This window comes from Lolium rigidum, chromosome 4 (genome assembly GCF_022539505.1).
Source record: "Lolium rigidum isolate FL_2022 chromosome 4, APGP_CSIRO_Lrig_0.1, whole genome shotgun sequence".
In the NCBI taxonomy this organism is placed as follows: Eukaryota; Viridiplantae; Streptophyta; class Magnoliopsida; order Poales; family Poaceae; genus Lolium; species Lolium rigidum.
Window position 1 is genome coordinate 112,499,451 of NC_061511.1, and position 14,473 is coordinate 112,513,923.

Consider the following 14,473-nt stretch of genomic DNA (forward strand, 5'->3'; position numbering starts at 1 on the left):
AGTCCGGGGTGCCGAAGGTGTCGCCGCGGTGTCGATGTAGACGCGGAAGCTTGATAGACAAACCTTGCACTCCAAAACGGAAACCGAGCAAAATAAGTCAATGCCCGAAAATTTGGGTCACGACGAGCGATCGAAGGTGTCAAAATTTTGGAGTCGGAAAATTTCGGAAACGGTGTCAAAATTAGAGTCACTATGAAAAGGGATAACTGTGAAAGTTTGGGGTCAAACGGGCGCCGGAAAGTTGTCAAAATTTGGAGCAAAAATTGGAGTCAGAATGGAGCGAAACTGAAACTACGTATGTACAGGACCGGCAGTGCCGCTGTGGGATGGCCGGCAGTGCCGGGGTGTGCTCGGCGGTAGTGCCGGTCTGCGGCTCACGGTAGTGCCGGGGTGGTGCTTGCGCGCGATGCAGAGGATGGACTTGCGCGCGGGTGGGGGCTGCTGCGTGGAGGCGCTGTGGCGTGGCTTGCTTGGGCCAGCAGGAGGCTGCTCGAGCTGGGGATGGAGGCGGGCGGCGTGGGGTGATTTCCGGCCGTCCAGGTGCGGGCGCGTGGAGGTGGCCTGGGGTGTTAGCTGCTGGCGGCGTTGGATGGTGGTTGGGGCGGGTAGCGCGTGGGCGGTTGGCGTGCTGCGCGCGCGCGTGTGTGCGGGGCGAGCTGAGGGCGGCCGGCGGCAGCTTGCGCGCGCAGGGAATTGGTGAGCTGGGCGCGTGCGCTGGTGGTGGTCGGGGCCGGGAGTTGGTGGGCGAGCGGGCTGCTGGCGCGCGTGGCCTTGGGTGAGCGGCTACTGTGATGTGGCGATGGGCTCGAGCGGCGCGGAGGTGAGCTGCTGGGGGTGATGGATTTGGCCGGGCGAATGAACCAAGGTGGAAGATGAGGGCTGGCGGCAGTGCCGGCCGAAACCCACCGGCAGTGCCGGTCGAGCGGCAGTGCCGCTGTGCACTGCCCGGCAGTGCCGGCCGAGCACGAGCCCGATGAACAGCTCGACGAACTGGCGGAAATTGGCTCAGAAAATCTTCGATTCACGGAGATATAAAAGGAATTTGCCAGCGAAATTTGGTGGAGATGTAGATCTACCATAGGAACATCAAATCCATGGATCAAAACCACTAAAAACGCAACAAAATCCAGATCTGACCAAAGGCAAATTTAGGGCTATTTTTTGGGGATTTTTTGGAGAAAATTTTTGGGGCGAATTTGGGTGGATGGGGGTCAAATCCGGGCTAACCAAGAGCTGCTGATACCATTTGATGTGGCTCTGATGCCATTTGATGTGGCCTAAGGGCTCGGATGTGCCCAGATCCCACGAATTTGACCAAGTGAGTGGGTGATTGAGGGGGAAGAGGATGAAGAACACAATATCCAAATAAGAACACACACACACAACCCAACACAAACCAAATTTACTCCCTTGGTAGGTTAGACCAAGCCAATAGAACCACTTCTTAGAGAGACCCTTGGGTAGAATCTAACAAGTGGGAGATTGGTGAGGAGATCTCAACTAGAACTTGGATGAGAGAGGGGTAGCCTTGAATCATCCATGAAGAGTAGAAATCACTCAAGAGTGCCTTGATACAAAGGGGATGAAACCCTAGGGAGACAAAGCTCAAATTTATGTTTAAGCCTAAATCTTGTCTAACCCTAATTTGGGGAGAGGGATGAGCTATATATAGGCCCAGATCCGTCCAGGGGTAAAAGGGGCATTACAATAAGGTATTTGTGACCATAGATGATAAATAGACGGCTGAGATGAAGTTGACTTCGATGGGGCCGGCAGTGCCGGCGTGCTCGGGCCGGCAGTGCTGGTGGGGCCGGCAGTGCCGGTCTTGCTTGGGCGGCAGTGCCGGCCATGGCGGCAGTGCCGGCCTGTTGGGGGCGGCAGTGCCGGCCTATGCTGTGGCCGGCGGCTGGAGCACTTCTTCTCCTTCTCTTTGGTTTTCCCTTCTTCTTCCTTGAACCATGTTGGTCTCCCTCTCCTTGGTTCCTTGACGCTCCCTTCGGGTCCTTGACGAGATTGGTACCTAATGACATATAGACATAGGCATGAGGTAGCAATCCGTCCAAGGTTATGTCGAGTTCAAGTGTAGAAAGGAGTGAATTCACCTTATCATGTATGGATTTCACTCGGGCTCGGGTCATTGGTTCACTTGGGGGAAACGTTGGCCATGATGTAGTTTCGTCCTTGAGCGGGGCTACATCAGTGGTGGTGGTGGAGATCGCCGGATGTCGAGGTCGAAGGAGGCGTTGCGTCGCCCGGTCGGAGGCCCGGTTGGACCGGGTTGTGGACCGGCTCGGCCGGTTGTTCGTCCGGTTGACCGGATTCTGGACTGGCCCGGCCGGTCGGTAGCCCGGTCGACCGGCTGCTCAACCGGATTTCGCGGGATTGAGCTTTCTCTCTCCTGTTCTTCACGAAAACCAAGCCAAATCGACCAAATCGAAGGGAAACGATGGAATTGGAGGCTCAAAGTTGGGGAAATAGTAGATCAAGCACAACAACACCAAATCCACGGACCAAAACCACTCAAAACGCAACCAAATCACAGATCGGTCAAGAGGCAATTTGGGGCTATTTTTGGGGATTTTTTGGAAAATTTTCTAGGGACGAAATTGGGTGGGTGGAGGGTCAAATCCGCGGAAACCAAAGGCTGCTGATACCATATGATGAGGTCTAAGACCCCGTGTGTGGCCCGATCTTGCGGATTGACGTCGAAACCAAAGGGGGAGATGGGAAAACGCGAGGAACACGAAGAACACGACGGGCACGAGGAACTCCGAGACTCACGCACGCACACCAACCCGATACACCCGATGCTTACCTCCGTGGCTCGATGGACCACGCCAATAGAATCTCCGTGGAAGAGACACACGGTAGAATTCCCCGGAGAGAGATTGGGATTGGAGAGGAAGAGCTTGGGGAAGGAGAGAGAGTAACAAGTACTAGAATCTCCTTCAACAAGATCTAAGTCAACAACCAAGGTGCCTTGATTACAGAGGGATGATACCCAAGGGAGACTAAGCTCAAAGTTAGGGTTTGAGTTCAAAACAAGTCTGAAGAGCTAATGAGGGGTTCCAGCTACTTATATAGGCACACATGGCCAGCAAGGTACGCAAAAGGATAAGTTAAGGCAGTTTGGTGGGGCACTCTCGTCAGGTCCGATTTGGGATCCGGTCTGACCGGGCCTGTGACCGGGCTGTCCGGTCATGGGTCCGGTCTGACCGGGCCTGTGACCGGGCTGTCCGGTCATGCGTCCGGTCGACCGGTCGGAGACCGGATTCCTGCGAGGTTTCCGGTCCTGGGTTCGGTCGTCGTCCGGTACGAGGGAGCTGGTCCGGTTTCCGACCGGTCGACCGGGCCTCGTGACCGGGCGCTCGGTTGTGGGTCCGGTCCGACCGGGTCCCGGACCGGCCGGCGTCCGTCTCTTCCTTGGAGCGCTTCGAGCGACGTCGGCTTCGGCTCCATGATCATCTCCATGTCCAGCTGCTTCTCTCCCTCCCTTGATCTTGGCGCCTCCTCCTCTCCGAGGTCTTGATGCGCCTTGTACCTAATGACACATAGCACGTCGGCATGAGGTAGCAATCCATCCAACGGGGTACCAAGATCAAGGGTAGTGAGGAGCGAGTTCACCTCATCATGTAGAGCCTTGGCTCGGGCTCGTGTCATCGGTCCACTTGGGGGACTTGTTGGTCTTGGTGTGGAGGTGACCGAAGGCCACCCCGCATCACATTGTGTTGCACAGAACGGTCATAGAGCCATGGCCGGCCCAACAGCAGGTGACAAACCGTCATAGGAACCACATCAAAATCAATGGAATCCTTATACGGTCCAATCTCAAAATCAACTCGCACCATGTGGCTCACCTTCATCTCACCATTATTGCTCAACCACCGAATATAATATGGATGCGGGTGCGGTAGATACTTCAGTTTCAGCTTGGCACATAACTCTTTGCTTGCTAAATTGCGACAACTTCCGCCATCAATAATGACCTTGCAAGCTTTATCAGGACCAACTAGTGCCTTTGTTTGGAACAAATTACAGCGCTGTGTAGATGCACTTGACTGCACATTAAGAACACGCTGCAAGACAACAATAGTTTGAGCATCAGAAGGAAAAGCATCATAACCATCGCTATCATAATCATCCTCATCTGGAGCATTTGGATCAACATCATCTCCAGTTTCATACTCATTGTCCTCATTAACTATCATAACTTTGCGATTAGGACAATCCTTCTTTGAAGTGACCCTTGCCACCACATGTATGACAAACCATATCACGGTTGCGCGCTGTCGACATATTAGAACTAGTTCCACTTGCTGCAGGAGCGGGCTTCTTTGTGTTGGTAACACTAGAGACCGGCTTGCTAGACGAAGTAGGAACATCTGCAGGGCGCGAAGATGGCGCCATGGAGGGCGGTGCGCGGGGTGTGTAGCGTCCAGCGCCTGTAGTACGGCCCTTCATTTGCAGTTCTTCCGCCAACTGTGACTCAGCTTCTCTTGCATGATGTAGGAGCTCATTCATAGTAGCGTAGCTGTGATGACGCACAATGCCCTTGATATTAAACCGCAGACCATTCAGAAAACTCTGTAGTGTCATCTCAAGAGACTCACGGACGCGGGCACGCTGCATAAGCATCTCCATCTCCATGTAGTAAGCATCAACCGTCAACACACCTTGCTTCAATTGGGTCAACTTGTCAAAGACGGAACGCAAGTAATTGGTAGGCACAAAACGAGCTCTCATTGCCGCCTTCATAGCACGCCAAGTGATAATAGGCAGCTCACCATCTTCTTCACGAGCACTCACAAGTCCATCCCACCAACGCAATGCATAGCCATCAAACTCAGAGGAAGCAAGCTTGATCTTCCTATCTTCAGTATAGTCAGGATGTAAACGCCATAATCTCTCAATCTTCAGCTCCCATGTAAGATATTCTTCAACATCAGTACCTCCTTCAAATCTGGGAATTGAGAACTTGGGCTTACCCAAACCATCGTCTTGTTGTTGAGGAACACGTTGGGCTCCGACGGGAACAAAACCACGACCACGGAACGCATCACCAACGCCACGTCCAAGACCACGACCAACACCACGCCCTTGAGCATTAGCAGCTTCGGCATTGTCACCTTGCACACTGCCATCTTCATCAAGTGGTGGTTGTTGTTGCACCATTGTACGTATCTCACCAACGGCGGTTGTCAAAGCTTGTATAGATGCTTGAAGAGTCGTCACCGATGTTTGAACGGTGTGAACCGCTGTAGTAGTCTCATCGACCTTCAAGTGAACACTCTGAATATCCTTGTCCAACGCTTCATTGGCAACACGGATTTCACGTTGTAGGTGATCACGTAGTGCCTCATACTCACGCCAAGTAACTGGTGTAGCGGCGTCCTTTTTCTGCATCACATCAACATTCTCGGTAGAAGACATGATTAGTAGGTTAGTGCACTAATGAAGCGATTCAACCCGGTAAGGATTGGATCTCTGTGCATATTGTGCTAGTCCCTGGATCGACTCGCTAGCACACACAGTTCGATGAATAAACAGAATAGCAAATGCGTCATTATTACAACGTGTATGATCCAGAATATATTTATTACAACTTGCATAGCTCATGGCTAGCTCAAATAAAAGAGTTCAAAGCGGAAAACAAATAAAAGCAAAGAGCTCCATCACGCCACAGGCGAACATGCTGAGTGGAAGCTCGCGACCTAAATATGGAATATCACTCTGTCCTCAATGTTACCTGCAACATGAAACGTTGCAGCCACGCAGGGTCAATACATTGAATGTATTGGCGAGTATCACTAGAGACTTATAACAAATCTATCAAGTACATTTTCAAGGTGAGGGTTCAAACTTTTATTTTATTTTGCACAAAGCAATCATAATATCGTCCTAGTTTTATCCCAACAACTTTAATCTCCGAACTCCTCTAGTGCACATGTGAGTAGGTCAAGCTCAGGCCCCTACCATGTTAATCTCCTTTCTTCCATTACACATGCTAGTAAGTCAGGTTCAATACCCTTACCATGCTAATCTCCACTCCACTAGTGTACATGTCAGTAAGTCAGGCTCTACACCCTTACCATGTCACTCATCACCAGTGTACATGTCAGTAAGTCCGGCTCAACACCCTTACCATGCCACTCACCACCAGTGAACATGTCAGTAAGTCAGGCTCAACACCCTTACCATGCCACTCACCACCAGTGAACATGTCAGTAAGTCAGGCTCAACGCCCTTACCATGCCACCCTCCCATCAACTAGTGTACATGTCAGTAAGTCAGGCTTTATGCCCTTACCATGCCACTCGACCTATACATGTCAGTAAGTCCGGCTCAAAGCCCTTACCATGTCGGTCGACCTACAACCTTCTCAAGTACTATTCATATCCGCCCCAATTCATCCAATTGTTGTTTTGCCAACTCAAAACTAACCTTTCAACTAATACATACCCATGACATGATATTTCACTCACATATAAAGTAAGCATATCCAAGCAATCAAACATAGGTTGACTACAAATGAATCCAATCATAAAAACATATGGCTACCCTAAGCCGGATTTCATAGCAATAGCACACAATTCATCAGTAACAATCCTACACATGTGCTTGTACTAAAATCATACTACACATATAGGAAAACGATAGATCTGTTATGGTCAAAAGTTCAACTTGCCTTATTTGTCGTTGTCGTTCGCACTCTCTTTGCAAGAACAGACGTTACACACCGCACGATCTAGACGATAAAATAATCACAATAAATATCCAGAGAGCACAAACGGAGAAAACACATAACAAAGTAATGCATGCATGCTCTCAAAATAATTTAGGTTTGAAACTACTTTATAGGAAATTGTTTATTCAATAGCAATTTCGAAAAGGCATTTTAATACAAACTGGGAATTTATGCAAAAAAAATAATTTCGAAAATCACAAATAAGTATTCTAGTGTATGGGAGATTTCATTATATTTAATTTGCGACTGGAATCAACTTAAGATCATTTATATAATTTAAAATATAGTGAAAATACTTTAAACACTATTATTAATTTGAAAAATCCTTAAGTTACGTGAAATCTAAAATTAACAGTACCAAGTTGTGCTTATCATTTTTCTGAATCCAACGCTATATTATTTGCTAAATTCCGAGTTACGAAAATATATATATGATTTTTACAAGGTTAAACATTTCGCGGATCTTTTATAATTTTGTCCGAAAAGTGGTCAGAAAGAGTTTCTCGGATGGAGAAACTTTCTACACGAAAGTTACAGAGAATTCAATTACGAACTCAATGCAAAAGGAATCATCTAAAACGGAGCTATAGATTATTTGTTATGAATTTTCAAAGATTTTTATAGGGGAACAAGCTAGCACCATTTGCAGCGATCGCTCGGTTTGGAAAACGAGACCGTACGGGTTCAGCTAATAGGGATCCTCAGATTTACATCTTACGATCCTCAAGGTGATTGACATGATCTAATCCAAACTGTACGCGTACGACTCAAGTAATGAGGTGCGGCTGACTCACAGAGGCCGGACCTGGTCGACGATGGTGAAGTGGCGAGTCGAGCGTGGATGTTGGCGTCTATTTGCTGGTCTCCAGTCTCGGCGAGGACGTGCACGTGATGCTGCAGTTGATGGCGTGATCGCTCGTGTGACCGGCGGCAGTGTTTTCTTCCTCGGACAGCGTCAGCGATCGGATGGAGGAGGTGGATGTCCGTGAAGCTCCGGCGATGTTTCCTCGGCGTTCTAGTGGCCTGCAGATCGGGGAAAAGAGGATGAGAGCGAAGTGGTAGATCAAGGGGAAAAATATTGGTGCAGGCGAGAGGGTCTCAGGAGGTCTGAGACGACGGCGACATTAACCTCCGAAGCTCAGCGATGGCGGCGGCGGCTCGAACTCCGGCGAGAAATTTGCGCAGCCTGGCGGCGCAAAAATTGGGGATTTTAGGGAGCAAAAACGGAGAAGATTATGGGGTATTTATAGAGGGATTTTCGTGGCAAGGAAGCAAGCAAATCCGAGCAGAAACGAGCGAGAAAATTGGGATATTTCGCGGCCGGTACCAACTCGTACGCGAAACAGACTCCAGACGAAGGTAGAAGATGATTGTGGGTCCCATGCGTCAGAAAAAAAAAGAACAAAGTAAAACGCGGGGCGTGCGTTGCTGGTGCTGCTGCGCGGCTGTTCGGCATGTGCGTGTCTGCGCTGGCCAGCGCGGCCGGCACGGCCGCGTGCGCGTACGCGTATACGGGCGTGATTCCTTAGCATGGCTCGATGGCTGGCTGTCTAGCCTGGCCGGTCGTTCTTTTTTTGTTTATTTCCTTTTCTTCTTTTCTGTTCTAGTTACTGAAACTGACGCAAATAAAAATACGAAAATTTGTAAATACTTCCAGTACAGTATCTGGACATAATGAGCACAGCTCCAATCCAGTAAAGCACTAGGATAAATATAGTATGCATATAGATTAATCAACAAGGAGCAAAACTAGCAATATAAAACACTTTTATGCAAGAAACATGTAAAACATTTTCTAAAACTGAAACTTTGACATGCTGATATGATGCAATGCATAAATTTTAAAATTCTCAGATTTTGGGATGTTACAGACTACCATCCTTAAAAGGAATCTCGTCCTCGAGATTCGAGAAGGCTAGCAGGGTTTAAGTTTGGGGATGGCTAGGTGCTACCACCCTTAAAAAGAATCTGGCTAGGTCAGCTTCGAAAGGTTTACTTGGCAATGGTTCCATTGTGTGGCATCCGAAATTTATTCCATGTCACTTTCCAAGGATATTACTTTGATGGGATCTCGTGTTACTTCGTCCTTGATATGAATGTATAAAATGCACCAGTATTGAAAGATACAAATATTGGAAGGAGTTGGTCAAAACTTACGAGTTGCTGCATTTGGCGCCTCAAAGACTTCTTCCACGTTGACATGGTTTAGGTGTCCTTTCTGGGGCAGGATGGGATTGTTCACATTCGGATTTCCAACACCATTATTATTTTCAGGGCAGTCCCATGAATAGTGTCCCAACTTATGGCACTTGAAACACTCCAATTTGCTCATGTCCCTCTTGTCGGAGCGATTGTGGTGTCCAACATCATCTTTTCCTTCGGGACAATCCCAGGAATAGTGCCCCAACTCTTTACATTTGTAGCATTGCACCCGGCGGATATCTCTCTTGCTAGTGTTGTTGATGTAGCGATTCCGGCCATTGTTGCCACCATTATTTTGACCATTACATCTCCGAGAGTGGTGGTTTTGATCATCATGTATGTTTACTCCATGCTCGTGGTGTTCAGAATTGCCATTCCCATCATGGTGTGTACGGACCCTCTGATCCGCTAGCGAGTTGTGGTTGTTGTGGTTGTGATTCCTCTTGCGGTTCTCAGCTTGGTTCCGCTTTCCCTCAAGAATTCTAGCTTTGTCCATCAGTGTCTGGAAATCAGGAACATGTACCACTGACAGTTGAATAGCAAGCTCATCATTCAAGCCATCCAGGAATCTCTCCTTCCTCTTTGCATCAGTGTCCACATCTTCTGGCGCATAGCGTGCTAGATTGCTGAATTCCTCTATGTATTCAGACACCGTGCGGAAACTCTGACGTAAGTTGCGGAACTCCCTTCTCTTCAAGCTCATAATTCCAGATGAAACATGAGCTGTACGAAAACCTTCTTGAAACATCTCCCAAGTGATACCATCAATGTGGTGGGTTATCTGGAAATTATCCCACCATGAAGCTGCTGGTCCTTCAAGCAAGTGAGCAGCAAACCTCACCTTCTCAACGTCGGTGCATCCCACAGTTACCAAGTCCTTGTCCACAGAGCGCAACCAATCAAGAGCTATCATTGGTTCAGGTGCACTAGAGAACTTGGCAGGCCTCAACCTCAGAAACCTTGTGAGCATGTCAACATGTGGAGGTGGATGGTTGTTGTTGTTGTTGTTGTTCTGGTTTTGGTTGTTGTTCGCCATGAACTGAGTCATCACTTGCATCAACTGTGTTTGTGCTACCAACATCTGTTGCATATCATTGTTGTCGTTGCCAGTGTCGTTGTTGTTGTTGTTGTTGCCGGTGCGTGCACGTCGAGGCGGCATCTGTTCGGGTAAGAAAAGATAAGTTTTAGATAGATAGAACTACAGGAGAAACACAACCCATACTAAGCACAAACATGACAGCAAGCATTCACACCGAACATATCACACAACAATCAAACAAGACACCCCTATAGCAAAGACAGAATCTGTCCAGAATTTACTACTGTGAAAATGTATTTTACAGAGGCACTTAAATACGTCAGAAAAATGAGCCAATTTTTGTGCATGTACAGGAACGAATTCCGCACCTAACCTGAATTTTTCGTGATTTTTGAAGTTACCAGTAACATATCTAAAATCGCGTGGTAAACAGCGACATGCAGAAACTGCACCTCCTCAAATCATCTCTTAGCGAAACCGTTTTTTTTAAAGCCTCACGAAAATACCTAAAAATTTAAAGATTCAAGAATAACAGATCCTAAGCAATATCTTGGCCATACCACAAGGCGATATGGTCAATATCTTAATCACGAATATCGATTTTCTAATGAAAAACTAATGGCGGGCAAATCCTAGTTAAACTTTGAAGAGCTTGACGTAGTCTGAGGCCTTCGTGAACTTGCGCTTCTTCGAGCGAGTGTTCATTGTTGGCGGTGTGTCCTTCATCGGAGGGTCTTCCTAATCATTAGACATAATTTAGATCACCTCCTTGGAGTCATCGTGTTCGCCTTCTTCTTCGGTGTTTGCACCAACTTTGATTCCATTATCATCCTCATCATCATGTTCATATTTTCCAATAAGTAATCCAACAGAGGTTTAACTTGTTAACTAGAGTGGGTAATGGACATCTACTTATTTTGAATAGAGGAGAGCGAGAAAAATGATAGATATAGAATTATGAGAAATGAAGAGCAAGAAGATATAAGACAAACTTAAATAGGTTTTCAGCTCCTATGGTCATCCTAATCTAATCCATTTTCTAAGGTCACGAACCTACAGTCAACACAATGCTCTGATACCATCTGAAGCGATTCAACCCGGTAAGGATTGGATCTCTGTGCATATTGTGCTAGTCCCTGGATCGACTCGCTAGCACACACAGTTCGATGAATAAACAGAATAGCAAATGCGTCATTATTACAACGTGTATGATCCAGAATATATTTATTACAACTTGCATAGCTCATGGCTAGCTCAAATAAAAGAGTTCAAAGCGGAAAACAAATAAAAACAAAGAGCTCCATCACGCCACAGGCGAACATGCTGAGTGGAAGCTCGCGACCTAAATATGGAATATCACTCTGTCCTCAATGTTACCTGCAACATGAAACGTTGCAGCCACGCAGGGTCAATACATTGAATGTATTGGCGAGTATCACTAGAGACTTATAACAATCTATCAAGTACATTTTCAAGGTGAGAGTTCAAACTTTTATTTTATTTTGCACAAAGCAATCATAGTATCGTCCCAGTTTTATCCCAGCAACTTTAATCTCCGAACTTCTCTAGTGCACATGCGAGTAGGTCAAGCTTAGGGTGCCTACCATGCTAATCTCCTTTCTTCCATTGCACATGCCAGTAAGTCAGGTTTAATACCCTTATCATGTTATTCTACACTCCATTAGTGTACATGTCAGTAAGTCAGGCTCTACGCCCTTACCATGTCACTCATCACCAGTGTACATGTCAGTAAGTCCGGCTCAACACCCTTACCATGCCACTCACCACCGAGCGAACATGTCGAGTAAGTCGGGCTCAACACCCTTACCATGCCACCCTCCCTTCAACTAGTGTACATGTCGGTAAGTCGGGCTCCATGCCCTTACCATGCCACTCGACCTATACATGTCGATAAGTCCGGATCAAAGCCCTTACCATGTTGGTCCACCTACAACCTTCTCACGTACTATTCACATCCGCTCCAATTCATCCATTTGTTGTTTTCTCAACTCAAAACTAACCTTTCAACTAATACATACCCATGACATGATATTCCACCCACTTATAAAGTAAGCATATCCAAGCAATCAAACATAGGTTGACTACAAATGAATCCAATCATAATAAACATATGGCTATCCTACGCCGGGTTTCAAAGCAATAGAACACAATCCATCAATAACAATCCTACACATGTACTTGTACTAAAATCATACTACACGTATAGAAAAACAATAGATCTGTTATGATCAAAAGTTCAACTTGCCTTATTTGTCGTTGTCGTTCGCACTCTCTTTGCAAGAACAGACGTTACACACCGCACGATCTAGACGATAAAATAATCACAATAAATATCCAGAGAGCACAAACGGAGAAAACACATAACAAAGTAATGCATGCATGCTCTCAAAATAATTTAGGTTTGAAACTACTTTATAGGAAATTGTTTATTCAATAGCAATTTCGAAAAGGCATTTTAATACAAACTGGGAATTTATGCAAAAAAATAATTTCGAAAATCACAAATAAGTATTCTAGTGTATGGGAGATTTCATTATATTTAATTTGCGACTGGAATCAACTTAAGATCATTTATATAATTTAAAATATAGTGAAAATACTTTAAACACTATTATTAATTTGAAAAATCCTTAAGTTACGTGAAATCTAAAATTAACAGTACCAAGTTGTGCTTATCATTTTTCTGAATCCAACGCTATATTATTTGCTAAATTCCGAGTTACGAAAATATATATATGATTTTTACAAGGTTAAACATTTCGCGGATCTTTTATAATTTTGTCCGAAAAGTGGTCAGAAAGAGTTTCTCGGATGGAGAAACTTTCTACACGAAAGTTACAGAGAATTCAATTACGAACTCAATGCAAAAGGAATCATCTAAAACGGAGCTATAGATTATTTGTTATGAATTTTCAAAGATTTTTATGGGGAAACAAGCTAGCACCATTTGCAGCGATCGCTCGGTTTGGAAAACGAGACCGTACGGGTTCAGCTAATAGGGATCCTCAGATTTACATCTTACGATCCTCAAGGTGATTGACATGATCTAATCCAAACTGTACGCGTACGACTCAAGTAATGAGGTGCGGCTGACTCACAGAGGCCGGACCTGGTCGACGATGGTGAAGTGGCGAGTCGAGCGTGGATGTTGGCGTCTATTCGCTGGTCTCCAATCTCGGCGAGGACGTGCACGTGATGCTGCAGTTGATGGCGTGATCGTTCGTGTGACCGGCGGCAGTGTTTTCTTCCTCGGACAGCGTCAGCGATCGGATGGAGGAGGTGGATGTCCGTGAAGCTCCGGCGATGTTTCCTCGGCGTTCTAGTGGCCTGCAGATCGGGGAAAAGAGGATGAGAGCGAAGTGGTAGATCAAGAGGAAAAATATTGGTGCAGGCGAGAGGGTCTCAGGAGGTCTGAGACGACGGCGACATTAACCTCCGAAGCTCAGCGATGGCGGCGGCGGCTCGAACTCCGGCGAGAAATTTGCGCAGCCTGGCGGCGCAAAAATTTGGAATTTTAGGAAGCAAAAACGAAGGAGATTATGGGGTATTTATAGAGGGATTTTTCGTGGCAAGGAGGCAAGCAAATCCGAGCAGAAACGAGCGAGAAAATTGGGATATTTCGCAGCCGGTACCAACTCGTACGCGAAACAGACTCCAGGCGAAGGTAGAAGATGATTGTGGGTCCCATGCGTCAGAAAAAAAAAGAACAAAGGAAAACGCAGGGCGTGCGTTGCTGGTGCTGCTGCGCGGCTGTTCGGCATGTGCGTGTCTGCGCTGGCCAGCGCGGCCGGCACGGCCGCGTGCGCGTACGCGTATACGGGCGTGATTCCTTAGCATGGCTCGATGGCTGGCTGTCTAGCCTGGCCGGTCGTTCTTTTTTTGTTTATTTCCTTTTCTTCTTTTCTGTTCTAGTTACTGAAACTGACGCAAATAAAAATACGAAAATTTGTAAATACTTCCAGTACAGTATCTGGACATAATGAGCACAGCTCCAATCCAGTAAAGCACTAGGATAAATATAGTATGCATATAGATTAATCAACAAGGAGCAAAACTAGCAATATAAAACACTTTTATGCAAGAAACATGTAAAACATTTTCTAAAACTGAAACTTTGACATGCTGATATGATGCAATGCATAAATTTTAAAATTCTCAGATTTTGGGATGTTACAACTAAACAAAAATCTTTGGTGGTACTCTCACAACTCACTCAAAACTGATAAGAAAGGTAAATCTTACCGCTCCAAAGTGAATTAGTTTTGCTTACCAACTTGGATTGACGGACTAGTGCACGGATGTAGCGAAGCGAATATCAAGGGTATAAGAACAATCACACGACAAAGCAGGATATATGTGGGGTTGTAGGTAGGCTACCTATTTGCACCAATAACAAGCTCTAGCGCTGACCGTAGACAACCAATGATACTCACACAAGGCGATATAATGGGGCAATGCAACTATAT

At 46.4% G+C, this 14,473-nt stretch overlaps 1 protein-coding gene and 1 long non-coding RNA gene across 2 annotated transcripts in view; both read right to left on the reverse strand.

Moving 5' to 3' along the window:
• The window catches only part of LOC124708824, a 129,112-nt gene extending 120,139 nt beyond the window's left edge, over window positions 1-8,973 (reverse strand). Inside the window, exons 1-2 of the mRNA XM_047240475.1 lie at window positions 8,903-8,973; window positions 7,540-7,768 (exon numbers count right to left, since the gene is read on the reverse strand). Of these exons, the coding sequence (XP_047096431.1) occupies window positions 7,540-7,768; window positions 8,903-8,947 (274 nt within the window). The 5' untranslated portion in view covers window positions 8,948-8,973. The remainder of the gene's footprint in view (window positions 1-7,539; window positions 7,769-8,902) is intronic.
• A 3,275-nt stretch (window positions 8,974-12,248) lies between these two features.
• On the reverse strand, window positions 12,249-13,485 carry LOC124706141. The gene is made up of 3 exons (XR_007004287.1): window positions 13,441-13,485; window positions 13,106-13,334; window positions 12,249-12,312 (listed from the first exon to the last, which is right to left on the reverse strand). It is a non-coding gene; the product is annotated as an uncharacterized LOC124706141 (long non-coding RNA).
• Window positions 13,486-14,473: the final 988 nt, after the last annotated feature.